This window comes from Tupaia chinensis, unplaced genomic scaffold (genome assembly GCF_000334495.1).
Source record: "Tupaia chinensis unplaced genomic scaffold, TupChi_1.0 Scaffold000644_1, whole genome shotgun sequence".
Classification (NCBI taxonomy): domain Eukaryota; kingdom Metazoa; phylum Chordata; class Mammalia; order Scandentia; family Tupaiidae; genus Tupaia; species Tupaia belangeri.
This window is the reverse complement of record NW_006160165.1, coordinates 7,083,305-7,095,507: the sequence shown is the minus strand read 5'-3', so window position 1 is coordinate 7,095,507 and position 12,203 is coordinate 7,083,305. Positions and strand designations below refer to the sequence as shown.

At 61.1% G+C, this 12,203-nt stretch overlaps 1 protein-coding gene across 1 annotated transcript; it reads left to right on the top strand.

The window, feature by feature from the left end:
• Window positions 1–28: 28 nt before the first annotated feature.
• ATP4B (ATPase H+/K+ transporting subunit beta) lies at window positions 29–6,837 on the top strand. The gene is made up of 7 exons (XM_006159666.1): window positions 29–140; window positions 2,722–2,850; window positions 4,114–4,227; window positions 4,356–4,555; window positions 5,254–5,310; window positions 6,201–6,302; window positions 6,685–6,837. Exons 1-7 carry the CDS (start codon window positions 29–31, stop codon window positions 6,835–6,837), a joined length of 867 nt encoding a protein of 288 aa, XP_006159728.1.
• Window positions 6,838–12,203: the final 5,366 nt, after the last annotated feature.

Below are 12,203 nucleotides of genomic sequence, written 5' to 3'. Positions count from 1 at the left end.
AAGGGTGCAGAGGAAGCCGTGCACGGGGATGGCGGCGCTGCAGGAGAAGAAGTCGTGCGGCCAGCGGATGGAGGAGTTCCGGCACTATTGCTGGAACCCAGACACGGGCCAGCTGCTGGGCCGCACCCTGTCCCGCTGGGGTACGTGTGGCCTCCCAGGCCGGGAGGGGGACCACGGCAAGGCCCAGCCCTGGCCTCGCTGCCACGGAGTGGGGGTGGCCCCGGCAGCCCCAAGCCCATTTCGCCCTGACGCCTGGCTCTGGGCCCCCGTGGGGGGACTCTAGAACTTGCCTGCACGAGGCGGCACGTTCAGGGCGCTGCTTCTGAAACAAACTCTTTCTAAGCGAGTTCAGCTGGGTGGTGGCTCTTGGTGAGACCGTCAGGGACACGCCCTCACTAGGGAGCTCTCCAAGTCCATGGGGACCGGTCACAGCCCGCAGACAGCGCGGCTATCCTCCCCGGGCAGGAAGCTCTCGGAAACTCCCTGCTCAAGGAGCCCCAGCAGCAGCGAACCCCTCAGGTCCCTCCCTGTCTCTGGCTCCCGGCCTACACCGCCCTTCGAGAACGGGCTGACAGCCCCACCTAGGAAAGGCCCCCCGGGTGCCCACCACAGCCAGCTCCTCAGACCTGCCTGGCACGTTGGGGACACAGGGTCCCACGCCTGCCTTGGCCAGGCCTGACCCCTCCCACCACCCAAGGGGAGAAGAGGGAGTGGCAGCCCAGACGAGGCGGGCCGGGGCCAGGTTCAGTCGCTCGGCCACTCTGTCTTCCACAGCCACCAAGCCCCCCAAACAGGCAGGCACCATGCTTCGCAGCACGGAGGCAGAGCAGGGACCCCAAGCCCCTTCCCAAGGATCTGCGTTCTCACAGGGCACAGGAGCCGGCTGGCACGTGGCCAGACGGCAAGCACAGCACACAGGTCTGTCCTAGGGCGTGCGGGGCCTGGAGGAGTGGGTCCCGGCCGGGCACTGAGGGCAGCAGCCTGGAGGCGGGTGGTGCGGGCCGGGCCCTGAGGTGTGTGCCGAGGGCGGAGTCTCAGCTGCCCCAGGACCTGTCTCGCTGAGGCTCCCAAGTACGGGCGCGCGGACAGTGCGTTATAAAAGCCAGTGGCCACGGCCCTGGAGCTCCTGCGCATCCCCACGATGCCCACCTCTCACCACCAGCAGCTCTGGGCCTCGTACCCAGGAGCGAGGGCTGGGATCTGCCGTGTCCAGGTGGGGAAGCTGAGGCACAGGGTCCCGTGTGGCACTGCCAGCTCCTGACGTGGTGGCACCCACTCATCATCCTCCCAGCCATTGCTGGACGGCGGTGCATGCTCACCAGTCAGCAGCAGGCGGGGTGCCCTGCCCGGGAGGCTGGCCTCCTCAGCCTTGGGCTCCACAGCGTGACGTGCCTTGCAAGGCTGGGTGACTCAGAGGCAGGACCCACACGGACTGTGGGCCCAGCAGGACCTCCCCACAGGACGGCCAAGGCCCCGCTTCTGGAAGCACCTGCTCTGAGCCGCACCGCAGGCCTGAGGGGCGAGTGGGACACAGTGGAGCTAGCTGCCACAGCTCAGGCCACACGGCCACAGGCGGGACAGCTCGGAGGCCCGCGGTGGGGCAGGAACCATCCAGCAGAACGCCCCTCCTCCAGCGTCCAGGGAGTGGGTCAGTCACCAGAACCAGCCAGCCAGGTGACGACACTGCAGAGGCCACAGGCAGATGCCCAGGTCAACCACAGGCCAGGATGTGTCAGTGGTGACCAGCAATGACCAGCCCTGGGGTAGAAACCAGCGGCCACTGGGAGAAATGCCGCCCATGGACATGGTGGTCCTGCTGTGGCCTGTCACCCCACGCCCGGTGCTGCCCGCTGTGGCCAAGGGCCATTGAGAGTGACTCGCTGAGAAGACACTGCCACAGCAGACAGGATGGGCTGACACAGACGCGTGGCCCTCTCCAGCCCCTGCCCCGGGACCACCGCCAGGAGCTGTTAACGCAGGAGGCGGAGTCCTGCTGCTGCCTCCCGGTGGGCACACGGCCCGGGGAGGTGACCGTGGGGAGTGATGCTCAGAGAAGCAGAGTCTCAGGAGATGGCAAGCCAAGGGGCTCACATGCCCTGAGCCGTCTGGGCCCTGTGACGCCCGCCCTGAGGATAGCCATCTTCAAGACCTCCATCCCTCTCTTCCTGTTCACGCAGCCCAGCTGGCCGGGGGCCTCGCAGCTGCGTGACCGTGTTCCCAGGGCACCCTCCTGCTGCTCCGCCACCAGGTCCCTGTGGCCACATCAGTGACAACGTGGAGACGGCACCTTGGGCTCTGTGCTCAGGCTCCAGCCCCAGCCGGCCAGGGAGGGCCCAGCGGAGGGCCCAGGGCGAGCTTCGGCTGTGGGTGGCCACCCTGACCCTAACCCTGACCCGCTTGGGCAGCTGCCAGCAGGCCGGACCACCACTAGGCAGCCAAGCATGTCCATCGGGCAGCTACGGCCTGGCTGAGGCCAGATGGTGGCCTGTCTGTGCAGGTGTTCCCAGGTGGATCCGGAGAGAGAAGCAGGCGGCCAAGGCTGTGGGGACGGGAGGGCAGGGATGGGACTGCTGGGGGCAGGGGTCCCCCCTTATTGAGAATGTGCTGGGACCGAGCAGAGGTGGTGGTCCAGGACTCTGCACCCCAGCGCGCTCCGCCCAGTGGGGGGACGCCGCCCGGGCGTGCTCCAGCCCTCAGGTGGTGCGTGGCCTGTCCCCACAGTGTGGATCAGCCTCTACTACGTGGGTTTCTACGTGGTGATGACAGGGCTCTTCGCCTTGAGCCTCTACACGCTGATGTCAACCATCGACCCATACACGCCCGACTTCCAGGACCAGCTCAAGTCTCCAGGTGAGCCGCGGGGCCGCTCAGTCCTGGAGCAGGAGGCTCTCACGGGCTGACTGCGGTCCCTCGGGCTGGGCACAAGCCCTCCTGGCAGAGGCCCACGAAGCCCCTGCTGGCCACATGGCACTTGATCCCTGGGTGGCGGGCCTCACTTTCCCCCAGAAGGAGACGCCCCACATTCTGAAGCCTGGCTGGGCTCTGTTGTAACTGATACAAGACAAGGCCTTGGCTGTGGGCCGGACATCCCACTGCTCACTCCTTCATGGTCCATGCAGCCCAAGGGAGCTTTCCGGAAGGCATTTCAAGTAACTGCTCCTGGGAGCCACCTGGAAGATGAGGACAGCAGGTGTAGGCGGAGGAGCCCTGGCCATCCACGTCTGGGGTGGACTCAGGGCAGAGGGGGCAGCGAGGAGAGGGAGGGCAGAGGGCAAGGCTCTCGCTCAGCTGCGTGCAGCTGCTACTTGGTGACTCAGTAACACCCACCGACGTCAACCCCTTCGCAGGGCTGGGCTGTTTGCAGGGACTGATGGCCTCTGGGGTCACAGGGGCAGGGTCGTGGAGCTGGTCCCACCCGCGGGCAGTGACACAACACAAACCTCGCCCTGCCTCGCACTCACGAAGCAGGACCTGTAGGGCTCCCCGGCACTGGCAGGGCCGTGGCTGTGCTGTGGCCTGCTCTCGCGTGCTGCGACGCTCCAGGGGAGTGCCCTGTTAGGTGCTTTCATGCTTGGCCGAGCCAGGGGAGGTGCGGGCGACTCAAACCTAGCTCATCTACAAACCCAGTCTCAGGCCAGCAGATGGCGTAGCAGTTACACTGCTGGACTCCTACCTGGCTGACTGTGGTTCGAGTCCCAGACCTAGTGGGTTAAAGGTCACACCAAGTGCCTGTGTGCATGCCCGAGATCCCGGGAGGAGGATGGAGGGCCCAGAGCATGGCCAGGTCCCACTCACTGTGTCCGTCTCTCCGGCCAGTGCACACATCCTAGGGCGAAAGACCTCTGAAAACACAAAACACGGCTTCAGACCCCAGATCAGCCGGCTCCCTGCCAGCCCAGGCCCATCTGGGGTCTCGCGCCACCCAGGTCTAGGAACCACATAGGCTGAGCTGAGCCCAGTGGGACTGGCCTCTGGCCCCTCCTCGCTGTGCTGCCGTGCATTCGCTAGGCCGGGAGAGGCTGGCCTGAGGCTCGTGGGTGCTGTACAGACGGGCCTCCCGCAGCTCACACAGGCTGCACAGCCATGAGCAAAGTGTGCTGCCTGCCCCTCCAGGGGTGACCCTGAGGCCAGATGTGTACGGGGAGAAAGGCCTGGAAATCTCTTACAACGTCTCGGACAACAGGACCTGGGCAGGCCTCGTGCACACCCTGCACACCTTCCTGGAAGGTGAGGGCATGAGGGGCGCACTCCTCACGCCTCCCGGGGTGCGGCAGGGCATGTGCAGGATGGGTGTGGGGAGGGTGCGGGGAGGGTGCAGGGTGCGTGCGGGGTGCGTGCAGGCTGCCCATCTGCAGGTTACAGCCCGGCCGCTCAGGAGAACAGCGTCAACTGCACCTCGGAGACGTACTACTTCCAGGAGCGTTTCGAGGCTCCGAACCACACCAAGTTCTCCTGCCAGTTCACAGCGCAGATGCTGCACAACTGCTCGGGCCTGCTGGATCCTGACTTCGGCTTCAGGGAAGGAAAGCCATGCTTCATCATTAAAATGAACAGGGTGAGGCAGGGAGCCTCCATAGGCAGGTGCCCTCCGGAACAGGCTTCCTGGGTGCAGGCTGGGGACCTGAGCCTGAGGGTCCGCCGACATTGCCACCTTAAATCCAGTCTGAAGCCACGTGGGTGCCAGGCCCTCCGTCAGGGTGCCCAGAGAACCAGGGCCAGGGAGAAGGGGTCAGGGCCACCAAGCAGGGCACAGCCCCAGGAGGGCGCAGCATAGGAGCTGTGGGAGCAGGGCCATCTCAGGGAAGGCAGCCAGGCTCCGGCCTGCACTCAGGGCTTTTCTCCTCGGAAAGCTCTGACACCTGGTCTGGGCCCTGCACACGCCGGCGGCCCTGTGGCCAGCCAGAGTTTTGTCAGCTGCCCACGGGGCTGTCCCCCAGCAACTCACGTGGGGCCCAGGAGGGCCCAGGGAAGGGCGGGACTTGCAGGGGCCCTGGAGGGCCAGACGGGGCTGAGCAAGAGGCCGGCAGGGCAGGATACCTGGGCAGGAGGCACACAGCCATGCAGCCCCAAAGGTGGCAGCCACACGTATGCCAACACAGTCTGCCACCTGCACTGGGAGTGGGGACTTTGAAGGAGGAATTAGTGTCCGGGAGAAGAGCCGCCACCCAGGCCTAGGGCCCTTCCTGGCCCTGGTGGGGTGCCTGGGCTGGCCTGCCAGGCCCCACGCCTTCTTGCGCCCCCTCTCCCTTCCAGATCGTGAAGTTCCTCCCCAGCAACGGCACAGCCCCCAGAGTGGACTGCGCCTTCCGGGTGAGTGTGGCCAGGACGGGGCGCGGGGTGAGCCTCGCACACGGAGCCACTCGGCCTATCCTCCTCAGGAACACTCTGGACTCCCAGCCAGATGGGCCAGGCCCTGAGCCACCGGCTCTGAGTTTTATTTATGGGATGAAACCCAGAATGAGGGCAACGCCTTCCGCCCCGCCCCAGAGGCAGCTGGGTGGCGAGGACCTCAGGCTCACGAGGTCCCAGGGGCTGGCCCATGGCCTGGTGGCCGGGAGCCTGGTCCTGTGCGGCAGACCATGCAGTGGGGGGGTCCCTGGAGGCTTGAAGAACACACTGGGTGTGTGCGCGTGCTGGCGTCTAGAGGGCAGGGCGTGGAGAAGGGACTGTGCACCCCCTCAGCGCCCGCTCCCTCCCTACTGTCTCTCTCTGGCAAGTGCGTGCACCCTCTGGCAATTAAAAAAATTCTTAAATGAAAAGAAAACATGCTTGGTAGTGACATGGGAACCCGCGTCCCGTCCACTGTCTGCCGTCCTCGTACCCGCGTCCCAGTCCGCTGTCTGCCGTCCTCGTACCCGCGTCCCAGTGCACTGTCTGCCGTCCTCGTACCCGCGGTCCGAGAAAGGGCTGCTGGAGTTGGTCTCTGTGGAGTCCAGGATTTCCAGACAGCTCTGTACGAGCTACGTTGTTAAAAACCAGATCTGGGGCCAGCAGGTGGCGTGGTGGGTTAGGGCTGAACTCTCACAAGGCCTCCCGCCGTCAGTGACTAGAAAATCACAGGGTGTGTGTGCCTCAAGGAGGACGAGGGACTGCGGGCGGGTGATTCCTCCTCAGTGAGCAGACACGCCTAAGTGGGCACGGCCCACGGTGTCCTCGCGACGCGGCGGCTCTGCCTCTCAAGCCGCGGCCTCCCTCCCTAGGACAAGCCCCACCAGGACGCCGCACCCCTGCAGGTGGAGTACTACCCACACGGCGGCACCTACAGCCTGCACTACTTCCCCTACTACGGCCGGAGGGCGCAGGTGGGTGCCCACGCCGCCCCGCCACACGTGGGCATGTGCGTGTCTCGAGGAGAGCAAGGGCGTGTCCCCGGGGCAGGACCTGGGGGCTCCCAAACCAGCCCCTGGAATGAGCTGGACCCACACCGTCTGGGGCAGCCGCGGACATCACACTACCCCTGCGCTCCACCGCCCCAGCCTTCCTGTCCCGCGCTCCCCTCTCTCCTCTCCATAGGCTCGGTTCCCTCACTTCATCAGGAGGCAGAGGGGCCTTCAGCCTCGGGCAGTCTGTCCCCCAGGCCAGGCCTCCCATGTCTAATGGGGGACGGACAAGGGCGGTCAGCCTCCCACGCACCACGCTGTGCTGCACGTCCCCCTCACGCGCTCTCCGCCCACCCCACCTCAGCCTCACTACAGCAACCCTCTGGTGGCCGCCAAGCTTCTCAACGTCCCCGACGTCGTCATCGTGTGCAAGGTCCTCGCAGACCACGTGACCTCCAACAACCCCCACGACCAGTATGAGGGGAAGGTGGAGTTCAAGCTCCGCATCCAACAGTGACAGGCGGTGGACAGCAGGGCCCCAGGGCCGTAGCGCCTCAGGCAGCCTGGGCAGGGCCGCACCCCTCTCCTGGCCTCCCCATGCGCGCTGTGAACCCCAGGGCCACGCGACGTCCCAGAGAAACATCCGTGTGATGTGCGCGCGCTCGGGCAGCTGCCCTTCCTGAAGCCATCGTCACAAGGCAGATCGGCAGCTGGGAAAGTTCAGGCCAGCCAGCAGGACCCCGGCCACTCGGCTCTGCCAACACACCACTTTGTCGCTGCCAACTGCCGGCACCGACGTGGCACTCCACCTGCGACTGGGTGATTCTGAACTGCTCTCAAGAGCACAAATGCTAAGCTGTAAAAATAAAATGCATTAGTATATTCTTATACTACATGAAACTGTCATGTATTTCCGATAGGAGAGAAAAATTAAGTAAAAATCAAATGCTTCCGGGTCCAACACAGAGACCAGCAGGTAGAGAGCTGGGCCCCACGTGGCTGACCGCACTTCCAGGCCCATCCAGCCTGAAAAATGCCGAGGCCCATGTGTGTGCGCCCCCCGGACAGGCAGGGCGTAGGAAGGGGAGAGGAAGTTACATGAGACCACACTGGTGGGATGCTCCCCCACTCCCTCTGGTGAGCACATGCCCCTCTGGAAATAAAAATGAAAACTTCCTTTAAGTATCTTCTTTTGAAATTTCAGTTATAAGTCAGGGAACTTCGAAACCACGTTGGCGGGAGGCTGTCAGCTGGGCACACTCAGCTTCAGGAAACAAGGGTGAGTGGACACGGAAGTTCAAGTCCACGCTGGGGCCAGCCCGTGGCCTGGTCTTAAGGCAGCTGGTCCCATGTGGCCACATGTGCAGTCCAAGCCCTGCACCTGGCTTGAGAAACATGCCAGGCCCACATGTGCGTGCCCAAACCCCGACAGGAGGGACAGACGAAGGGACTGAGACCCGGCCACTCCCCTGGGGGTGCTTTCTCATTTTCTTTCTCCCTCTGCGAGCACACACCGGCCGGCAAAGGTAAAAGGAAGCAATCCCCCAGCTGACCTCCCGTCCGCAGGCAGTCCCGTCTTCCATGCTCTGCAAGCGCCAACGCCCACCCCCGGGGAAAACCCGCTGCACCGAGGCCACTGGCTTCTCCCCAAATGCTAGGCCGGCCTTGTGCGCCCAGCCTCTCCCAGGCACCGGGGGCCCAGCACACGGGCACTGTGCAGACTGGCCCCTGGTAGCTGCTGGGGAAGGGCCGGAACCTGCAGCGTCATGGCAGAGGCCATGGTGCTGGACCTTCCCGGGGCTTCCTGGTGTCCCGCATGAGGTCTCAGGCCAGCGGCTGGTAGGGAGTCCGCGGACACCGTGTGGACACGCGACTGCGGGCAGGGGCTGCAGCAGGTGCTGGGAGGCTGGAGGGGACGTGCAGGGCTCCCAGGCCGTCCTCGCCTCAGCCCGTCACACACCTGCCAGCGAGTGGAGGCGGGGAGGGACAGCCAGTGGCCCGAGCTCCCAGTGTCCTAGTCTTCGAGGAGCGGCCAGTCTTCTGGAGGCTGCACCCGACTGTGCTCCCCCAAGTGCTCAAGGCCTCGGAGCCCCCACAGCGCGCGCCCGGTGCTCTGGCTGCCAATGGACGCCGTCCAGAAGGTGCAAAAGGCCGCTCTGTGCTTGTCCGTCTCCTCAGGGTTCTCATTAACCTCCACGCCCAGGCGCCTGTGACTCCTCACAGGGAGACGCCTGCTCTGGTCCCTGCCCATTTCAGCCGGGCTTCCGGCTTCCTTGCAGCCATTTTCAGCGTTCTCTTCCTTTCTGGGCACTTGCCCCAATCAGAAACGGGGCAAGCCCTCCCTGCGTCCCGGGCCCTGCTCAGTGTGAACCGTATCTATCGACGCGCAGTCTCCAAGCCCCCCCCCCCCCCACAGAGCCGCGCGTCAAAAAATTATTTTAATTAACATTATTTATTTATTTTAATTTGACCAGAGAGGGACAGAGCGAGAAAGAGAAAAAGAGGGAGAGAAAATAAGCCGCCAGGTCTGGGACTCGGACCGCGGTGGGCCACGTGAGAGTCCAGTGCCCTTAACCACCACACCACCTGCTGGCCTTGAGCTTTGCTCCTTCTAAGAGCCCTACAGTTTAATCATACATTTAGGTCTTTTTCTTTTTTTTTTTAAGATTTTTGCCACAGGGGACATGCACTCACTAGAGAAACAGAGCAGGTGAGAAATCACCCCTCAGGGAGATGGACCACGTACACGTCCACATGGTTCTCAGGCTGCCAGGGCTGGAACCTGAGCCACAGATAGGCACGTGGAACCCAGCAACCCAACCACCATGCCACCCACTGGCCCCACTGTTTGCTTTCCTGGTGTTGACAGCCAGCCTCAGACTTTCGCATGAGAGTGATCACTTTTCCCAACACTGTATCGTTTAATTTTATCTTAAGCTTCTCCCTTTGTTTCCATCTTTCTGGAGAGGAGGAAGGAAGGGAGACAGAAAACCCTTTCAGGAGCTTACGCCCTGCTCCCCCAGCCTTCCCAGCCAGCCAGGGCCACACGCACACACGCACGCACAAGAACACACGCTGTGTGCACACTCGGGGCCACAGGCACACACACACGCACAGGAACGCACGCTGTGTGCACACTCGGGGCCACAGGCACACACGCACGCACAGGCACGCACGCTGTGTGCACACTCGGGGGCACACGCACACACGCACGCACAGGCATGCACACTGTGTGCATACTCGGGGGCACACGCACACACGCACGCACAGGCACGCACGCTGTGTGCACACTCGGGGGCACACGCACACACGCACGCTGTGTGCACACTGGGGGGCACACGCACACATCACGCACAGGCTCGCACGCTGTGTGCACACTCGGGACCACACGCACACATGCACGCACAGGCACGCACGCTGTGTGCACACTCACCAGGCCCCGGCCCCAAGCCTGAACATGGCCTCCCACACTCAGCTGGCCGGCCCCACCAACTGGGAACACCATCCCCTCCCATCACATGGTCCTGGCACCCTGGGAAGCCCTGTGACCTCACAGAGGAGGGCTCTCCTTGGGCTGCGTGTCTGTGCAGACCACACTGTGGCCACCATGGCTCTGCCGTGAGCTCTGAGCTGGCACGCCTGAGTCCTCCCACTTCACTCCTCTCCGGGACTGCCTGGATATGCAGGTCGCTCAGGGTCCTGGCTGAGGTGCAGGCACTGCACTGACCCCCAGGTCACTGGGTTACCACCCTGACCACACTGTCTTCGACCCATAACCACAGAAGGTGCCCCCACTTTTCTGCCACCTTAATCTCTCTCAGCGATGTTTTATAGACTTCATGGTACAGTAAATCCCCACTTCCCCATCCGCGGTTTTGCTTTCTGCAGTTACCCACAGACGACTGCAGTCCAAAATCATTAGATGGAAGATTCCAGAAACAAACAGCTCATTACTTTAAGCTGTGTGCCATTCTGCGTAGGGTGATGTCTGTGGCCTCCCACTCCACTTCAGCCAGGGCGTCAGCCCTCCCTTGGTCCATCCCCAACTCCACCCAGCTGGTGGGCACCTAGCCGACTCGCTCATCAGGTGGCAAAAGCCGAGTCCACACCGGGTCGGCACTAACCAGTGTCGGCGCCCCTGGGGTCTTGGAATGTGCCCACCACGGAATGGGGAAACAGCTGTGCGAGCCTTCCACCTCCCCGGGTGACGGGATTCCTAAGTATGTTCTGATGCCACTCGAAGTGGGATTACTTCCATTTCCTTCCGGCGTTTCCCTTGCTAGTCAATAGAAATGCAGCTGCTTTTTATTAACTCGTCCTACAACCTCGTGTAACTGATGGGTTCGAACTGTTTTTAGTGGATTCCTTGTGGTTTTCTGTGGGGGCATTGACAGGCGGGTGTGTTCTCGCTTCCGGACGGCTTTTCACCCATTCTCGTACTGCTGCGCTGGCTAGAGACTCCCGTCCTGTGCCGGCGAGCAGCGCAGTGGCCTCGCCTCGTCCCTGACCTGGGGTGGCGCCTTCTCCAGCACGGCGTTCACCAGCTGGATCACACCGGAGTGCTTTCCTTCTTCTTAAACCTTGCCGTAAAAGGGTGCATGTTGTAAAATGCTCTTTACCCCGGTGAGAGGACCAGAGTTCCCCTCTCCCTCGTACGCGCTGCTATGCCGGCGGGTTCTGTGCGGGTCCACTCGCACCTTCCAGGATAGGCTCCACAGTGGAGGCACGTCCCCCTGCGTGCTGCAGGTGTCTGCTGGGGGTCTCCGCACCAATGCCCACGGGTGTTCTAACCTGTTTTTCTTTACTTACAAAATCTTTGGCTGGCTCCGGCCTCAGGGGAGTTAGGATGTATTCCCTCCTCTTCAATTGTCCAGGGAAGTCTGAGAATGACTGGTCCTTCCATGTTTCATAGAACTTGCCAGAGAAGCCACTGGGCCCATGGTTTTTCTTTAACAGATCTTTTAAAGACTAATTCACTCCCCTTAGTAATCAGAGAGCTAATTCAGATTCTTAATTTCTGGCTTAGTCTTGGTAAATTTTATCTACTAAGTATTTGTCCTAATTTTTCATCTAGATTTTCAAATTTGACACACAACTGTCTGTAGTAATCTCTTATCATCCTTTTTGTTTCTGAAGAATTGGCGAGAAAGCCCCCAACTTCACTTTCTTAGTTCCGTGAATCTTCTTAGTGCACTTAGCTGAAGTCTTGTCAAGATTGCTTTATTCATTTTCCCCATTGCTTTTCTATTCCTGATCTCATTTCTCTGCTCTAAACTTTCATTTTTTCCCCTCTGCTAGCTTTGTGGCTTTTCTCCCTAGTTTCTGAGCTTGTTAGGTGAAGTTGTTGATCTTGTTTTTTAACGTGTCAATAGCTATGAATTTCCCCCCCAGCACAGCTTTTGCTGCACCCTGTAAGTTTTGGTTGCTGTGTTTCATCCATTTGTCTCTAAGTATTTAATTTGCCTTGTAATTTTTTTTAATAATTTTTTTGAGAGTTTTTTTGCTATAGGGTGTGTGCGCTCGCCAGAAAGACAGAGAGAGACAGAAAGCAAGAAGTCATCCCCCAGGGGGGAATGGCCATATCACAATCCCTTCTCCTCCATTGTCTTCTCAGGATCTTGGGTATGCACGCACATGCACCCAGTGTGAGTTTAAGCCACTGGGTCCAGGACTTGAACCGGGATCAACTATGTGGGAGTCCAGTGACATAGCCATTATGCCAGCTGCTAGTCCCAAAATTGCTGTTTTATTTTTTTATTTTTTATAGTCAATCATTGTATATCATTATATTTTCCCATCCAGAATGCACTGTATATTGGCTCAAAGATATCGTCATACGTATTATCGACAAGACAATTTTCCATTTTTGTGTCCCTTAAATAT